The sequence below is a fragment of the Rana temporaria genome, chromosome 2 (assembly GCF_905171775.1).
Source record: "Rana temporaria chromosome 2, aRanTem1.1, whole genome shotgun sequence".
Lineage (NCBI taxonomy): Eukaryota > Metazoa > Chordata > Amphibia > Anura > Ranidae > Rana > Rana temporaria.
This window is the reverse complement of record NC_053490.1, coordinates 135,539,633-135,558,770: the sequence shown is the minus strand read 5'-3', so window position 1 is coordinate 135,558,770 and position 19,138 is coordinate 135,539,633. Positions and strand designations below refer to the sequence as shown.

The following is a 19,138-nucleotide window of genomic DNA, read 5'->3' as shown; positions in this document are numbered from 1 at the left end:
AGCCCTATGTCATCAGATTTTTTAAGGCCTTAGCCAGGGCTAGGCCTTCCCCGTTTAAATTTTTCCCCAAGTGGGATTTATCAGTGGTTCTGGGGGGTTTGACTCAAAAACCCTTCGAACCACTGGTAGACGCCTCTGTAAAGTTTCTAACTTTAAAATTGGTGCTTTTGGTGGCGGTCACCTCAGCAAGGAGGATTAGCGAGCTTCAGGCGCTTTCCGTTTTGGAGCCTTTTTTGTCAATCTTCCCTGATAGGGTAGTATTAAGGACTGATCCGAGTTTTCTTCCGAAGGTAGTGTCAGTATTTCATAGGACGCAGGAAATAGTGTTACCTACCTTTTGTCCAACTCCTTCTTGTCCGAAGGAGAGGGAATTCCATTCCTTAGATGTCAGGAGATGCATTAGACGCTATCTAGAGGTCTCTAGCGAGTTCAGAAAGGCGAATTCGCTTTTCGTTCTGTTTTCAGGATCCCGCAAGGGGCATGGGGCTTCCAAAAGTACGCTGGCTAGATGGTTGCGCATGGCTATCCATGAGGCATACAAAGCTAAAGGTTTGGATCCCCCTCCGGGAGTAATGGCCCATTCTACTAGGGCGGTGGCAACTTCCTGGGCAGAACGGGCTGGAGCTTCACCAGAGCACATCTGTAAAGCGGCAACGTGGACGAGCTTTTCCACCTTCGCTCGTCATTATAGGATGGATTTGCTCTCTGTGTCAGAGCAGTCTTTTGGCAGGAAGGTCCTGCAAGCGGTGGTCCCACCCTAGAGTAAGTACTCGGTTATCATCTCCAGGTGCTGTCCTGAAAGACGAGGTGAGAAAACCTTAGTTAGACTTACCGGTAACGGTATTTCTATGAGTCTTTCAGGACAGCACCGATAACCCGCCCTTTTATTATTAAAGATAATATATATATATGCTAATGTGTGTAGTTTCTATGTTCTGCTTATCTAATTTCAGCGTGGCCGGAGGTACTCGTGAACAACTGAGGCCATGGTGGAAGGGGGCGGAATTTATAGCATTGACTGCAGTGTTTCCTGGGAAGTGGGTGGAGCTGCGCTCTCTCCAGGTGCTGTCCTGAAAGACTCATAGAAATACCGTTACCGGTAAGTCTAACTAAGGTGTTTTTTTTATTTTTTTTTTTTTTTTTACTGCTTTCCAGTGCAGGAAAAATGCAGCATGTTCTACTTCTCTTTTTTTTTTTTTTTTTTTTTTTTTACTGGAACGTACTGGAGCTGCAAGCACTGATGTGAGCTATGCCATTGAAAACCATATAACCTACTTTCCATATGTCCATGTGGTGTGAACTGGCCCCTAAAGTGGAACTTTAGTCAGAAAATGAAGTCCTGCTAGATGACTTCAGGCTGGCCCCTTTTGCAGGAATGGCTATATAAAACATTAAAAATAAGTGCCATTTACAGTTTAAAATCCAGTAATACGCTGTCTGTCTCGCCCTGCTCTGCACATGCTTGTTTGCTATAACTTTTTTTAGGCATTGCTGAGTTTAGAGGCCGCTTTGCTGACACCCATAAGTAGACTTGAACCCTCCTATCTTTTACAGCGAGGGTCAGCAACCAGTAGATTGTGGCCAGACAGGGCATCCATCAAATTCTGGGGCCCCTTACACAGCTTTAGGCCCCTCTCAGGCCCGACCCCCAACATTCCCCAGGGCCCTCCCACTGGCTGTCCCACCGAATCTGCCCACTTGCCATCCTGCCAAGTCCTTCAGTGCACACACTTTTATTTTAACACTCTTACAACAACATATGAAAATGAACAGTGTATTTATTATAAGTCATCAGTACTTTCAAGATTTAACAGTACCCCCCCTCACGTGTGTGTGTGTGTGTGTGTGTGTGTGTGTATATGTGTGTGATATTTTTTTATATATATATATATATATATATATATATATATATATATATATATATATATATATATATATATATATATATATATAATTATATATATATATCATTTATTTATTACAAACACCACACAGACCTGTATATATGCACACACGTATTTGTCCAGGTGATGGTGCAGCTAGTAGTATTTGTTCTCAATTAACTAAACCTGTTCTGTAATGTTGAAGATATTGTGTGGCTTGGACACACACACACACACACACCCCCCTCCCCCACTTGTACAACAGCCCTTTTTTGTTAGGTGGTGGTTCTAGTCCCAGCTCTTGAGCAGCATACACAAGGAGTGCACATGCAGGAAATTGCCAGAGGTGGCAGCAAAGAGCCGATGTGAGCTCAATGTCACAGAACTGTAACTGCTAACTCGCACTCATTCAGAAAGCCAGCGCTGCCATGGAGCTCCCCATGCACCAGCACATGGCTTCTCCTATCTCTGCCAGGTGGCTGGACTCGTTAAGACGCTCGGGCCTCTTACAAGTGTATGGGCTGTACCCCCCTGATGGCGGCCCTGCAGCCAGGTGACTTGTAGATTCTGGTCTGGGCTTGCTGACCTGCCATCCCAGAACATCAGAGCACAATGCAGAGGGACTACTTGTAAAGTTGGAGCTGTGTAGGGAGCAAGAGCCGTATAAGCCGATGCCTTCTCTATAGTGCAGGCTCCTGTCCATGCGGAGTGATATGTTGCTTCCTTCCCGCCGGATTTAAACCCACGATGGCCGTGCAGTGCACGTGACTGCAACATGGTAGTATGGCAATTAAAGGTTTAAATCAGGTATGAGACGGTGACACTGTGTGCCGGTGTTCTTTGACTTCTCCCATGTTGTTCAGTTACCTCTTTAAGGTTGCCTACCCCTGCTTTACAGCCAAGAAAGTTGCCCCTGTTTGATCTGCATCTACCTGTGCTGCACATGTGATCAGTTATGACACCATTTGATGGTTTGACAGTTTGGTTGAGGACACAAGCAAATGTGATGGTTAGCAATCACGACATTCCAGGAATGTAACTGTTTTTTGAAATTGTTAAGACCCCATTCACACTGAGGCGCTCTACAGGCGCTATAGCGCTAAAAATAGTGCCTGCAAAGCACCTCTCCTTTCACTCCAGTGTGAAAGACAGAGGCAGGATGTCAAAGTCCTGCAAGCAGCTTCTTTGAGGTGCTTTATTAGCGGTTGTATACACTGCTGCTAAAGCGCCCCTGCCCATTGAAATCAATGGGTGGCACTTTTAATGCTCTTTCGGCCGCTAGCAAGGGTTGCTAGCGGCCAAAAAGCGCTGCTAAACATAGCGAAGCTTTACCGCCAACCCCCGGGCACTGGCAGTGTGAAAGATCTAAATCGATGTTTTTTTTTTTCCCCCCGCTTTATGATTTACAGCACGCACTAATTTTGGTAGCATAATTATTCATTTGGAATGTAAGTTCCTTGCTAAAGAACTTTATTTTATTTTTTTTATCAAGTGATGGGTAAAGTTCCACTTTAAATATCTGACTAAAGTTTACTTTAAGACGCCAGCAGGTAACCTAGATAATCTGCAGCTCTTAAAAAGAAATATCAGTTTAGTGTCAATTGACCCTTTAAAATAACCTGCAAATAGCTCATCCCTGGCTAGTCACCTTCCTATACTGTTGTGCTTCAGTACTTTGCAGTTCTTGAAGATTTTACCAATATCCTGCACAGTGTGCATCTAATTTACAGAAAACTAAAATATTGAGCTTATATTTCCAAAGAAAATGGTTTTACACCCCCACCCTCCCCAAAATTCAAGCCTATTGCTTGAATTTTTTTTCTTGTAAAGTGTGTGTGTGTGTGTGTGTGTGTGTGTGTGCGCGCGCGTGTGTGACTTCCACCTATACTGTAGGTAAGCCTAGAATAAGGCTTACCTATAGGTAGTGGAAATCTCTCCTAAACATGCGCCGTTCAGGAGATATTTCACTTGTAGTGCACCAATGTCGTCATCAGCGCATTCGCTGTGAAGAAACTGACCTCCGTGCCGTTTCTTCCCCAGCGTTTGCCGTGACTGACGGCGGACGTCACGCGGCTCTGGCCAGTCACAGAGCCGGAGTCCATGGCCCCAGGAGGAAAAGGGGCGAAGATGGATGCGACCTGCACAGGGGACAACGTGGGCTTCGTTTACAGGCAAGTGTCACATAATGGGCTAGCATGCAATGCTTACTAGTCCATTATTCTTTTAATTTGAGGGAGCAAAACCCATCAGGATTTACTTCCTCTTTAAATTGACTGACTGCTTTGTAGGCTTGATTGACCACGTTGTCTAAATAATTTTTTCATGTCAGAGGGTCGGGGTGACCTAGCTGTGCTGTTGCAGCTATTTTTTGTGTATTGCTAAACTAAGCTTTTTAATTTCTATTGAAATTTTTATTCTGTGTTTTTCTTGACACGGATGGGGCAGGTCACATTGACATAATCTGTACATGCAGGACACCTGTTTTAAAACCTGCACACAAAATACATTTTTTATTGTAGTGGTTGTCAATTCAGTGTAAAAAACACATCTTTTGTGGACGTATAATTATCGATTTGTGATGAAAATGAATTTGGCGGATCACAGTTTATAAATGTCACTTGGAATGATATACCAGTATTTGATAATTTCAACAGAAATCCCCAGTAGTTGCCTAGTAGGTGAGGTTGTAAAAAAGTCCAAGTCCAACCTATGTGTGTGAATATATGTCAATATTACATTGTATATCCCTGTATGTTGTGGTCGTTCAGGTGCTTATCTAATCGTTTTTTGAAACTATCGATCCTCCCTGTTGAGACCACCGCCTGTGGAAGGGAATTACACATTCTTGCCGCTATTACAGTAAAAACTCTCCTACGTAGTTTAAGGCAGGGTTTGACTAATTTGCTTGGAATCTAGGAGCCAGCTAAAAAAGTTGAGAACCAGAAAACGCGCCCGTCCCGCCAAGCTCGCGCGCAGAAGCAAACTCATACGGGAGTAGCACCCGCATATGTAAACCGTATTCAAACCACACATGTGAGGTATCGCAGCGATCGTTGGAGCGAGAGCAATAATTCTAGCTCTAGACCTCCTCTGTAACTCAAAACATGCAACTTGTAGAATTTTTTAAAGGGTAAAAGTTTGTCGCTATTCCACGAGCGGACGCAATTTTGAAGCGTGACATGTTTGGTATCAATTTACTCGGCGTAACCATATCTTTCACAATATAAAAAAAAATTGGGATAACTTTACTGTTGTCTTATTTTTTAATTTAAAAAAGTGTATTTCCCCCCCAAAAAAGTGCGCTTGTAAGACCGCTGCGCAAATACGGTGTGATGGAAAGTATTGCAACAATCGCCATTTTATTCTCTAGGGTGTTAGAATAAAAAAATATACATAATATTTGGGGGTTCTAATTAGCGGGAAGGAGATGGCAGTCAAAACAGTAAAAGAACACACATTGGTACTGCTGTTTTACTTGTAATGCCAACGGTCACCACCAGATGGCGCCAGGTCACAGAAGGCAGCTTGGGCCTTCACAAGGCTGCAAAGCCGCGGCCTAAATTACCGTCCGTCATGGGCCCACCGCGATCGCGTGGAGGTGGGGGCGCACAGATACAGGATCCTGTGCCTCCGTGGGCCCCCCGCGACGGCCGGTAATTGAGGCCGCGGCCTCAATTACCGGCGGGCGCCAGGTCACAATTTCTTGTCGCAATTGCGGTTTACAGTTAAACCTCTTTTCTTCTAATTTTAATGAGTGGCCATATGCCTTATTAAACTCCCTTCCACGAAAAAGTTTTATCCCCATTGTGGGGTCACCGGTATGGTAATTGTAAATTAAAATCATATCTCCTCTCAAGCATCTCTTCTCCAGAGAGAATAAGTGCTCATAACCTTTCCTCATAACTAACATCCTCCAGACCATTTATTAGCTTTGTTACCCTTTCGTTGTACTCTCTCCATTTCCAGTACATCCTTCCTGAGGAACTGGACAGCATACTCTAGCTGTGGCCGGACCAAAGTCTTGTAGAGCTGGAGAATTATTTTATCTCTGGAGTTAATCCCCCTTTTTTAATGCATGCTAATATTCTGTTTGCTTTGTTGGCAGCAGATTGACATTGCATGCCATTGCTGAGCCTATCGTCTACTAGGACTTCCATGTCCTTTTTCCACCCTAGATTCCCTCAGAGGCCCCCCCCCCCCCAGTATATAGATTGCATTTATATTTTTGCCACCCAAATGCATCATTTTACATTTTTCTACATTAAAACTTATTTGCCATGTAGTTGCCCACCCCATTAATTTGTTCAGATCTCTTTGCAAATTTTTCACATCCTGCGGAGAAGTTCTTGCCCTGCTTTAGCTTAGTGTCGTCCGTAAATGCAGAGATTGAACTGTTTACCCCATCCTCCAGGGCGTTTATGAACAAATTAAAAAGGATTGGTCCCAGCATAGAACCCTGGGGTACCCCACTATCCACCCCTGACCATTCCATGTTTATCACCACCCTCTGAACTCGCCCTTGTAGCCAGTTTCCAATCCATGTATGGTCCATACCAAGGGACCTTATATTGTACAGTAAATGTTTATGGGGAACGGTGTCGAATGCTTTTGAAAAATCCAGATACCACGTCTACGGGCCTTCCTTTATCTAGATGGCAACTCACCTTCTCATAGAAGGTTGATAGATTGGTTTGGCAAGAACAATTCTTCATGAATCAATGCTGATTACTGCTAATGATACCGTTCTCATTACTAAAATCGTTTGTGTGTGTGTGTGTGTATAGTCCCTTATCATCCCCTCCAAGAGCTTGCATACTATTGATGTTAGGCTAACTGGTCTTTAATTCCCAGGTATGTATTGTATATTGGTATAGCAACACAAATGATATAAGCTTACTTTTATGTTGAGTGCTCCTTATCTGCTGGTCATCTTTCCACAACTTTCTGTATTCCCTGCATGCTTTGCATTTTTTTTTCCTTTTTCCATTGGTTTATTATGAATTTTTAAGGACTACATATCTAATGACATCTGCCTGCAAGCAGCGATTTCTTAAATGAAGTTTACTCAAAATCTAACCAATGCTAAACAAACTCCCACCCCCATTCTAAGCCTATTCTAACTACCCTGTGAAAGAGAAAATAGTTATACTTGCCTATTCTGAAGCTTCTCTGGTCCAGTCGCATGCTCTCTCCAGTGGCAGCATCCATGACGAGTCCCTTCTTGTGATTGACAGCCGTAGCTTTGCATTTTTCCCTTTAAGACTGTAGTGGGGGGTATATCCTTTCCCTCCACTCGGGTCTCTGACTGCAGCTCTTTGATTTTATGCTGTGTGTGTGTGTGATGTCAAAATATATACTTTTTTTTTCATTGTGTTTGCAAGCTGTGAATGCAAAGTTAAAAAGACTTTGGCTAGTTGAGCACCAAGTCTGTATAAGGGGACTAGCAAGCCAGAGGGGTCTTCTTTGTAAGGCCTCATGCACACAACCATACAGGGGCCCTACAGCTTGTGGAGAAATGTATTGAAATTAAATTCAAAGAAGCATTTGGATCATACATCCATGTGCATGGGGATGCTTTATGCAATCCACAGCACACAACGGTATACAGCCGCCTCTTTGAATGCATCTCAACGAGTGGATGTATGCAGCAGCAGTGGGTCCCAGGAAAATCATTACACTGACTCTGCACACTGTATGGCCCTTGTACAGTCATTCTCATGACAGAAGTTGACACCCCAAAACCAGGGTGGATAAAATGTGATTTAATTAATTTAAATCTGATATTTTTAAATTTTTTGGGGATTTATCAAATTTATTTTGATAAAATGCCTTTGGAGTAAAAATCTAGCCAGGCTGTATATTCTGCAATATTTACATTTTTGGTAAACTCATTCTAGGAACCCAAGCGCTGCAAGCTGAAATAACATGCACTGCATTCACACAATTTCACAGTAACCATGAGCTAAAACAACAAAGTTCAGGAATAGTCCTTTTATCCATTGTTTTTGCAAATCTATGTACACTTCAAATTGTATGATTGTTTGAGGAGAAATGCTCTAAGTGTGAGGAGGAAGGGCAAGCAGTAAAAATGAAACCTTCTAGGCAGCCTATAAACCTTTATCTTTGTGCACATAGCTTAAAGTGCTTTATTCCTCCCTTAAAGCGGAGTTCCGCCGTTAAAAAGAAAACGTTAAAAGCCAGCAGCTCAAGATACTGCAGCTGCTGACTTTTAATATTAGGACACTTGCCTGTCCTGGAGTCCAGCGACGTCGGCAGCAGAAGACGAGCAATCTCGGCTGCCCCCACCGCCATCCTCGGTGAGGGAATCAGGAAGTGAAGTGTTGCTGCTTCGCTGCCCGGTTCCCTACTGCGCATGCGCGAGTCGGACTGCGCCGTCCTCGCTGGTCCCTGCTGTGTTCTGGGAGCCGTGTGTTTTCCAGAACTCAACGGGGGGGGGGGGGGGTGGTGCGGGTTGACGTACTGCCCGCAGGTCCCTGCAGAGTGGCAGAGTGTATACCCGAAAGTGGGTGCAAATACCTGGACAGGTATCTGCACCCCCTCCCCCCTGCAAGGTGCCGATTGTGACACCGGAGGGGGGGGGGGGGTTCGGAAGAGCTTTAGGGTGGAGCTCCGCTTTAAGGAGCAGAATGGCAGCAGGCCGTAAAAGAGACCCAGTGGGGGAATATCTTGATGAAGTACATCTGCCTATGGATAAACGGGTTTTGCGTGCAAAATGCAAGAAAGAGAGATGTAAGGCCTGGTGGCCAAAAATGAAACTACATCATAAGACTTGCTGTGATGAAAGGACAGTGTTTTTGCAGTTTTTTTTTTATGTGGACTCGGCTGATATATTTAGTTTATGCTGTTTTGTTTGTTTGTTCAAAGATATTTTGTTTATGCACTTCATTTACTAAACATTGATTAAGTAAATACAGATATATACAATATAAAATAATTTGAGTAGTTCTCCAACTATGCGTGATTAACTTAAAATCGGTTCTGATATCGCTGTTTCACTACCTGACTGCTTATTAAACATTTAAAGAGCACCTGATCCATCATGGCAGCGCCTGTTAGCGGGCATCTACTTACCTGCAGCCATTCTATTAAAGTGAATGGGACTGTCGGTGAGTCAACAGCGGGTCAGAGGAGGAGCCGCAGCGGAACAGATGACGGTTGCTCTTTTAAAAACGTTGTTTTAAATCAAGCCTTTTTACTAGTGATTTAAATAGACTTGATTTAAATCAAATCCACCCTGCTCAAAACAGTTTGAAAAACGTTTTGCCAACAAATGCTCAGAATAGGCAGCACTTTGATTATCGCCCATTATTTTGGAAGGGTTTCCTTTTGTCAGGTAAGCATTGTTTTCCTTGTCCATCTCAACATAATCTATTCATGTACTGTAATGCTTTTATATACATTATTCAGAAAATAATGTGCATTTCCTTCTTGAATACAATACATGATTACAGGTTGCAACACCTGTACCATACAGAATGTGTTATGCTTGTCACAATATTTTTTGTCTGATCTGATTTTCATCTGAACATGAATTGTATCAATGAACATTATAATGATGGCAATATTGATTTCTGGTTTATATTACTGAGTGTTTAATCAGCATATTATAGTGTGACTTGGTTCATTGCTACATTCTTTGTATACTAGAAATCATTGTATTCTCTTTGCAAATCTTTTGTTTTTTATCTGTAATGCTGCATACACATGCATAAAGCCATATGTAAAACCATCACTTATTTTTTAAATTCCTTCCTTAGAATCTAGGAGAACAAGGTTGTATGCTTGTTTCACAGACTAAAAGTAGTATTTCTTCAATATTGGAATATCTATGTCGGGTGTTGCCCTAGCCTGAAAGTGATCTTGCATTGTATTGCATTGCATGGGCATTTGTATATCCTGATACCACATAACTCAAAAGTACGTACGTACATAGATAATATTACCAAAATTGTGATGCCGATCCTTTACAAGCACATGAACTTTAATGGCATCCCAGTCTTAGTCCGTAGGGTTCAATATTGAGTTGGCCCACCCTTTGCAACTATACCAGCTTCAACTCTTCTGGGAAGGCTGTCCACAAGGTTTAGGAGTGTGTCTGTGGGAATGTTTGACCATTCTTCCAGAAGCGCATTTGTACAGTCAGGCACTGATGTTGGACGAGAAGGCCTTGCTCCGCTCTAATTGATCCTAAATGCGTTCTATTGGGTTGAGGTCAGAAGTCTGTGCAGGCCAGTCAAGTTCCTCCACCTCAGACTTGCTCATCCATGTCTTTATGGACCTTGTTTGTGCTCTGGTGTGCAGATATGTTGGAACAGGAAGGGGCCGTCTCCAAACCGTTCCCACAAAGTTGAGAGCATGAAATTGTCCAAAATGTCTTGGTATGCTGACGCCATAAGAGCGAGGGAGCTTGCCCTTGACGTCTGTACAGTTCCTTGCTTTCTGAATGGTGTCACACCGTTTTTTATTTTTTTTCCTTTCCTGATGTTCCTTAACCACTTAACGCCCACCGCATGACTATTTACGTCCGCATAATGGCACGGACAGGCAGAAGGGCGTATATATACATCCTTGCCTTCTAGCGGGTAGGGGGTCCAATCGGGGCCCCCCCCCCGCGGCGGGCGGATTCCCGCGAGGAGCGATCTGGGACGACGGCGCGGCTATTTGTTTATAGCCGCTCCTTCGCGATCGCTCCCCGGAGCTGAAGAACGGGGAGAGCCGTATGTAAACACGGCTTCCCCGTGCTTCACTGTGGCGGCGTATCGATCGAGTGATCCCTTTTATAGGGAGACTCGATCGATGACGTCGGTCCTACAACTACACCCCCCTACAGTTGTAAACACACACTAGGTGTACCCTAACTCCTACAGCGCCCCCTGTGGTTAACTCCCAAACTGCAACTGTCATTTTCACAATAAACAATGCAATTTAAATGCATTTTTTGCTGTGAAAATGACAATGGTCCCAAAAATGTGTCAAAATTGTCCGAAGTGTCCGCCATAATGTCGCAGTCACGAAAAAAATCGCTGATCGCCGCCAATAGTAGTAAAAAAAAAAAAAATGTTATAAAAATGCAAAAAAACTATCCCCTATTTTGTAAACGCTATAAATTTTGCGCAAACCAATCGATAAACGCTTACTGCGATTTTCTTTTTTTTTTTTTTTTTTTTTTACCAAAAATGGGTAGAAGAATACGTATCGGCCTAAACTGAGGAAAAAAAATGTTTTTATATATGTTTTTGTGGGATATTTTTTTTTTATAATTGACAATTTTTATTGGGTTTAAAACATAAACAATAGAACAAAACAATACAAAAGTAAAGGAGTCGGCAGTCGCCATCGGCTGTGGAAAGGACACGGAGGTCTACACAGTATAAAATTAACATACAGACCACAGACATGAGTCAATAAGGGAAAGCACTGCGTATCAGACCGAAGTAGCGCTAAAGTAATTATAGCGCAGGCTTCTCTCACCAAACAGACCATTAGTGAGGTCCGCGGTTTACGTTTGCGTGTCCCGCTATTCCAAAGGGAAGGAAGAGAAAGGGAAAAAAAAAAGGGGGGGGGAGAGAGGGGCAAAATAAAAGTAATATGAGAAAGAAAGAGGAAAGAAGGGGGGAGAGGATAAGGCAAGGGGCATAAGAAAGACCCAACAGAAGGGCGCGTCCCTCCCGGCCTCCAAGTGATCGTGTTGTATAGAACGGGGGGGGGTCTCGTGAGGTCATGGGGGGTCTATTCGCCAGTGCCACGGTTCCCACATTGCTGAATGTCGGTCCACCCGGTCCGCTAGCCTAGCTGTCATGGACTTCATGACCTCTACATCTTTAATTCTGGAGTAAGCCCAGGTTCACACTGGGCTGCGGGAGTGAAGCCGTGCGAGTTTAGCTGAACTCGCACGATTTCACTCCCGCTGGCAGTCCTGATTTCGGCCGCGATTATAGAGACATCTGTGCAGGTTTCTGCACAGATGTCAATGTAAATCGCGGGCCGAAATCGCAAAAAGTAGTACAAAAACTACTTTTTGAAATCGGTGCAGCGGTGCAGATGCGGCATCGCACCGATTAGGACAGTGCCATTGCCGGCAATTTGAGGCAAATATCGCCGTTTTGACATGCGATTTGACATGCCAGATCGCATGTCAAAACGCACCAGTGTGAACCAGGGCTAAAGGTCGGATAGAGATGGGGGGTTTCGTTGTTTCCAGTAAGGGGGATATTTATTATAGCAAAAAGTAAAAAATATTGCATTTTTTTCAAAATTGTCGCTCTATTTTTGTTTATAGCGCAAAAAATAAAAACCGCAGAGGTGATCAAATACCACCAAAAGAAAGCTCTATTTGTGGGGAAAAAAGGACGCCAATTTTGTTTGTGAGCCACGTTGCACGACCGCGCAATTGTCTGTTAAAGCGACGCAGTGCCGAATTGTAAAAACGCCTTTGGGCATTTAGCAGCATATTGGTCCGGGGCTTAAAGGAACACTAAAGGTTCGTTTTTTATTAGATTAATTGATTGCTGTAAGCTAGAGCATTTTAACTATCACTTACCTCGTTTTTCCTTTTGACCTCCAAAATACAGTAATCCAGGTTTGAAAATGCCATTTCCTGTCTCTCCTCTTCTTGCTTTCCACCAGCATCTGAGCCGTTTTGCATGGTGGAAAGCAGAAGGTGCTTAACCCCTTCCTATGACTACAGCCCTGCGTGAAGATGCTCTCTTATCCCCCACAGGCATGGAGGCTAAGCCTAATGGGAATTGTAGTACCCATTAGGCCGTGATGTAGCAAGAATGAATGCGCACCGCAAACCAGGAAGTCAGTGAGAATAATGATTCAGGAGTGCTGGAGGTGAATAAAACAGCTCGATTTCAACAGGTATCAAACTAGTTATAATGCAAAACATTACTTTTTACTTTATCAGCTACTGTCAGACTTTAATTTAAGAGGAAAATATTTTTGTCTTTACACAACCCCTTTAAGTGGTTAACCAGTGCAGTTTCAGAAGGCATTGGCTTACTGCTGTCTGTTACAATTTTGGCGTGGATAGAGGATGATTGAAGCATGATTTGCTGTAAACACGTGCCCTTTTAATTGTTTTAAATTACAGGTATATTCATTTTTCAAACTTTTTTTATTTATTTTTTATTTTTATTTTTTTTGCATTTCAGCCTTGCAGTCTACTAAGAAAGTCCTACAAAGTGTTCTTAAAAAACATTTAAAAATGTTCTGACTATGCATTTAGGGCCCATGCTCTCTCTCGTATAAACTCATCCTTTTAATTTGTCTTAATACTTTGTAGCCTAATCAGCGCTATATTTCAATACCCTTTTGTAAATTCAGTACTTTGTATGATTCCTTTTTTTTTGGACACAGTGACCTGCTCTGGAAAGCCAGGCCAGTGGAAAACGTGTTCTGTTTACTCGTTTCAGTCTTTGACCTGAACCAAAGCTTGCTGCAGGTTTTGTTTCAATCCAGGTCATTGCAAATACATTGGCGCTTAAACTCCAACCCTCCTACAGAGATTAGGTGAGCTCAGTGGCTTCTATGTGATGTGAGATCGTAGTAGATATTTGTACGAGTTATATTTTGTGTGTGTGTGTGTATATTAGCAGAACAAAAAAAAAAAAATGACCTTATAACTTTCTAAGTAATTGTTAATGGGTTTTGCTGTAAAATAGATTAATTAGGTGCTGGAAACGGGCTTTACTGGAGAATGTTGCTTCAAAATCCTCCTTGTGCTGGTCACGTAAAAGTTACTAAAGTGATGATTTTGCACCTGCTTGCTGTTAAAGCTGAAATCCAAGCTGATGTTAACCTCATGAATCCCCTAGGCTTTTCTTCCTAAATCCTCTTGAATCCCAGAGCGATGTCTTTTTCCACATTTTTATACATTTTAAGGCCCCCCCCATATGCTTTAGGCTGCCTTGCCTTGCGTATTTCCACCACATAGACCATTTTTCCTTGAGTCCCATAAGTTAAGCTTGCATCCCTAGCAGTCCCCAAAAAGCACTCCACCTCCAAAGCCAGGCACAAGGCAGGTGTAACGGTTGGTGCTGCAGCACGGGGTGTAGATCCCCAATTACCGATACTACGCCCAAAATAAAGGCATGCACCTGACAAATTTCCTTGCTAATACATACCTTCTTTTTTTTCTTTTTTTTTAGCACAACTAGTAAAATTGCAGCAAGAGAAGCTCACATATTTTTGGCAAACGCCCTAATCATGTAAGCTTCTCTTGCTGCAGTTTTGCCAGTTGTGCTTATAAAAGCGATGTGTTGGCAAGGATATATATATTGGGTACACACCCTTCTATCTTGGTACAGTTCACACCACTGGACAATTGCTACATTTTTCCAACACAGCGTGCCGTGCTGCAGCTAACCACATCATGACCCACTGTGGCAAATAAATAAGTAAACTGTGCGATACTTCACCTTTTGTCCCTTTAACATCCTGCACCAGCCGCTGCTGTATAATACAGAGAGGGAAAAAATATTTGATCCCCTGCTGATTTTGTACGTTTGCCAACTGACAAATGATCAGTCTATAATTTAATGGTAGGTAGAATAACAAAAATATCAAGAAAAACGCATTTCAAAAAAGTTATACATTGATTTGCATTTTAACCCTTTCGCTGCCAGGCCCTGTGCTCCATTTTGTATACTCGGGTGGCCAGACCATTTTTGCAATTTTTTCCTTTGTTTTTTTATTTTTCACTTATAGCTTTCAGAATTTGAAAGACCCACCCCCCCCCCCCCTCCAAAAAAAATAAAAAAATATGATCATTAGAATAAAAAGAAGGTGCAACTGATTTATTTTTATTTTTTTAGACCCCCTCACGGTATTTGCGTTTTTTATCCATCGAATGAATTTGCAAAAAATACACTAAAACCATTATTGTCAGATAAAAACACAGCATATTTAAAAAAATTCCTATTAATTGTAAAAGCTTAACCTCTATTGAGTTAATAAATAACACATATTTGTAACTTTTTATATTGCGCCTTTTTGCAAAATGGTGAACATTGAACAGACGCAAAAGTTTAAAATATCCAAATTTTTGTAAAAATCTGAAGGTTTTCATTTTTCCCTTTTTTACAGCTTTCATAATTTGTGAAAGACCCCCAAAACCATATATTTTCTGAAAGCATATGATCTCTAGAATAAAAAAAAGGCGCTACAGATTTTTTTTTTTAGACCCTGCAGTATTTGCATAAATGTTTATCAAACCAATATATTCGCAAAAAATACACTACAACCATTATTGGCAGATAAAGACACAGCTAATTTTACAAAATTCCTGCTAAATCCCTACTAAATATAAAAGCTTAATTTATATGGAGTTAATAAATAAAAAGTTTACATTTTTACATTGTGCCTTTTTGCAAAATGGTGAAAATAAAGCATACCCAAAAAATTATCAAATCTGGAGGTTTTAATTTTTTACTTGTAGCTTTCAGAATTTGAAGACCCTTCAAACTAGACATTTTCTAGAAAAAAAAGACCTGTAGCATACAAAAAAGTGCTACTGATCTTTTGGGCCCCACAATAATTGTGCAAATGTTCATCATATCGCCATTTTAACTTAAAATCATCATCCGATCCATTCTGGCTGGGGGGGTTAGTCAGAATGGCTGGTTAGTCAGCGTGCATGCCCCCTCCCTGGGGACTACATCCCTGTGGGGAGACGCTGTGCGGGATGTAGTCCCAAGGGAGGGGGCGAGCACGCTGACTAGCCCCCCCCCCCCCCCAGCCAGAATGGCTCGGATGATGGGGCAAGCTTACTGAGGAGAAACAGGAAGCGAGAAATTCAGACAAAGGGGGAAAAAAACATTTAGAAGGGGAATCTAAGGAAAGGGTAAGTGAACCAACAATGCACTAGCTTGGGGAGGGGCCAGGAGCATCTGCAAGGGACCCAAGAAGAAGATCTGGGCTGCTCTGTGCAAAACAACTGCACAGAGCAGGTAAGTATACATTTAAGGTGAAAAACCTTCTGTAGTGCTGCATCCCCCCCCCCCCCCCCCCCAATTTACTTGCCTGCTCTAGTTGGTGTTTCATGTCCTGATTGGATAGATTGATCGCAGCACAGCCATTGGCTCCCGCTGCTGTCAATCAAATCCAATGATGGGGGGCAGAGTCCTGCATTCTGTGTGAATGGACACAAATGCAGGACTCATTGGCATGCCCGCACGGGTGTCTACCTTAGGAGAGCCTTCTCCAACGTGGACACTCAATGTGGGGAGGAGCCACCAGCGCCGCTGAGGGACCCTAGAGGAGGACCAGGGCCAATCTGTGGCGGTAAGTGACAAGATTGTTATTTAAAAACAACCCCTTTTTAATATCACTTTTAATATTTAAAGAACACCTCTGAACAAACACCCTTACATGCTTCACAAACTAATTACAAGATATAATTAGTGTTGACTTTCCATTCGGCGTGTGTATTTAAGGAATGGCATTAAAGTCAGGGCGTGTTCACACTATTAGGGGACGTCAGTAAAGCCACTTTTCTGGCAGTAAGGCTCCTTTTTAAAATGGCCTGCGACAGATTACAAAAATCCTGCTGACCATTTCAGTAGCTTTACTGACACGTGTGGCCGATTCACTTTTGCACGCTATTGCAACAAATTAAAAATGTATAAAAAATTCAGTCTCCAGTTCATAGATAACTAAATATGTATGTCATAGATATAAACCCACCACACCCACACCGGTCACTGGATATTTAGGACACTGTCCGCTTCACAGCTGACAGCCTCCTAGCAACCAGTAATGCGGAGTAGGCAGAGCCTACTAGATTCAATTTCTCCTTGTAATTGACAACATGCAATGTGATGTCCATGTATGTGACAGTGGCACAAAGGGAGCTTGGCTACATGGAGGATGGAATGTACACCCTGGCCTCAGTAACATTTGTAAAGCGGAAACGCGTTGGAATTCTGAAGTGTTGTAGGCTGCATTGCATTGGAGGAATCCGAGGACCCACCTACAAAAAGTGTAGGCTGTTAGGGCACAGGGAGAAAGGCAAGCGCATCACTTACCTTATTTATTGTCCCTTAGTGAAAATGAGCAGTAAACCCTTGCATTAGGAGAACCACTGTAAGGATAAATCCTTTTCTTTAACATATTTGGGGGAATTGATCAAAACCGGAGCAGACAGAATCTGGATTGGCTGTGCATGACAACCAATCAGCTTGTGTACTTTTCAAAGGTTAAAGGGTTTGTAAATGAATTTTTTTATTTTTTTATCTTAATAGCTTCCTTTACCTTAATGCATTGCTGTTTTCATGTCCTCATTGTTTGTTTTTGCTCTCAAGTTGCTGTAATTGTTCTCTGATCTCCACACTTTCCTGATGACCACAGTACTGGGAGCTTTCTCTCTGTGGTCACTAATCAAGGAGGTGTGATTTCTGTGTGTCTAAAACCCCACAGCACCAATCAGTTTCGTTTTCCAAACCATCACTGCCCTGTATTGGCTCTGTGGCTCTGTACAGCAGAGGCAGGAAACAACATGCAAAAACGAAACTGCAGGTACATTATATCAGGGCTCGACAAATCCCGGGCGCCAGACTAGAAATAGGGTCCTGGCGACTTGGCTTGGAAGGGGGGCACCATCTGGTGGTGAGCCGTTGGTATTACAAGTTATTACCACCAGATGTGTAAGCTGGCGCCATCTGGTGGTGGCCGTTGGTATTACAAGTTAAGCATTACAAGTTAAACAGCAATTCTAATGTAATTTTTCACTATTTTCACTGCCATCTTCTTCCCTCTAATTAGAACACCCAAACATTATATATATTTTTTATCCTAACACCCTAGAGAATAAAATGGCGATCGTTGCAATACTTTCTGTCACGCCGTATTTGCGCAGCGGTCTTGCAAGCACACTTTTTTTAATTAAAAAATAAGACAACGGTAAAGTTATGCCCATTTTTTTAATATTATGAAAGATAATGTTACGCCGAGTAAATTGATACCCAACATGTCGCGCTTCAAAATTGCGTCCGCTCGTGGAATGGCGACAAACTTTTACCCTTTAAAATCTCCATAGGCGACGTTTAAAAAAATTCTACAAGTTGCATGTTTTGAGTTACAGAGGAGGTCTAGGGCTAGAATTATTGCTCTCGCTCTACCAATCGCGGCGATACCTCACATGTGTGGTTTGAACACCGTTTACATATGTGGGCGCTGCTCACGTATGTGTTCGCTTCTGCGCGCAAGCTCGTCAGACGGGGCGCGTTTTCTGGCTCCTAACTTTTTTAGCTGGCTCCTAGATTCCAAGCAAATTTGTCAACCTCTGCATTATATGATTGATTTTTATCTATTTTTAATCATTTTTAAAAGGAATCAGTTAACTATTATGTCTCTATACCCTGTAAACAGTCATTTCAGCAAAAAAGTTAGCTTTACAACTCCTTTAGCTGAAGATGATGATGGTTGCCATGCACATCTGCTCTAGATTCTGTCTGCTGCAGTTTTTATAAATGTCTTCCAAGTGTGTCAACAGCTGGAAAAAGTATTTTCCTTTTTGACAATGTTTACAGCAGTTTCCGTGTGCGCTTTTCTGCTTTCCGTGTCCATAAAGGACCTAGCATAAGCTTTGAGACCTTTGTCTAAGATGTTAGCGTTTCGATCTGGAGTTGAACCCGAGTTTCCAAGTCCAGTGTTTTATCAGCCATGTCCTACCCCCTCCCAGCTTCATTGACGTCAGTCAGCACGCTGTGCATTTATGACGAAGAGCTGTGCTTACTTTGGGTGCGGATTGTCTGCTTGGTGGTATTGGAGAGATCTTTTGACAGGGCTGGGGGCGTGGCTGGGAAACCATCAGCCTGTAAAAATGTGTGACACGTTCCAGTACAGGACACAGCAATCATCAGGTACATGTAACTGGTTATACTGTACCTTGTCACACAGCTCCTATCTATCTGCACATCCTTTCAGTGTCTTCATCCAGGCAAATGGGTAAGTCATAGGTGCTGGGGTTTATACTTTCTGCTGTGTATTTCAATACTTTTTATGTGTCTTTTAAAATGCACATAATAAACTTTTGTAATTTGTTGCAGATGTCTGTCTGGGTGTGTTTTTTTTCTTTTTTCCAGTTGTGAACTACAAATTCCAGCTTGTACGGAAAGGCTGAAATGATCTCATTGAACTTGTTCCACAACTTTGTAGCCATAGGTTGTCCTAAGCATATTTTAGCAGTGATTATTGTGTCATTTGAAAGTTCTACAGGCTGCAGGTGCACA

General features: G+C 42.4%; 1 protein-coding gene across 2 annotated transcripts in view; it reads left to right on the top strand.

Moving 5' to 3' along the window:
• SPATS2 (spermatogenesis associated serine rich 2) overlaps window positions 1-19,138 on the top strand; it is a 136,906-nt gene that overhangs the window by 71,078 nt on the left and 46,690 nt on the right. Inside the window, exon 1 of one of the 2 annotated variants that reach the window (XM_040341152.1) lies at window positions 18,735-18,854. The exons of the other annotated variant lie outside the window; for it this stretch is intronic. Coding sequence (XP_040197086.1) covers window positions 18,851-18,854 — 4 coding nt within the window. The 5' untranslated portion in view covers window positions 18,735-18,850. Of the gene's footprint in view, window positions 1-18,734; window positions 18,855-19,138 lie in introns of those variants that run through there. 2 annotated transcript variants of the gene reach the window in all.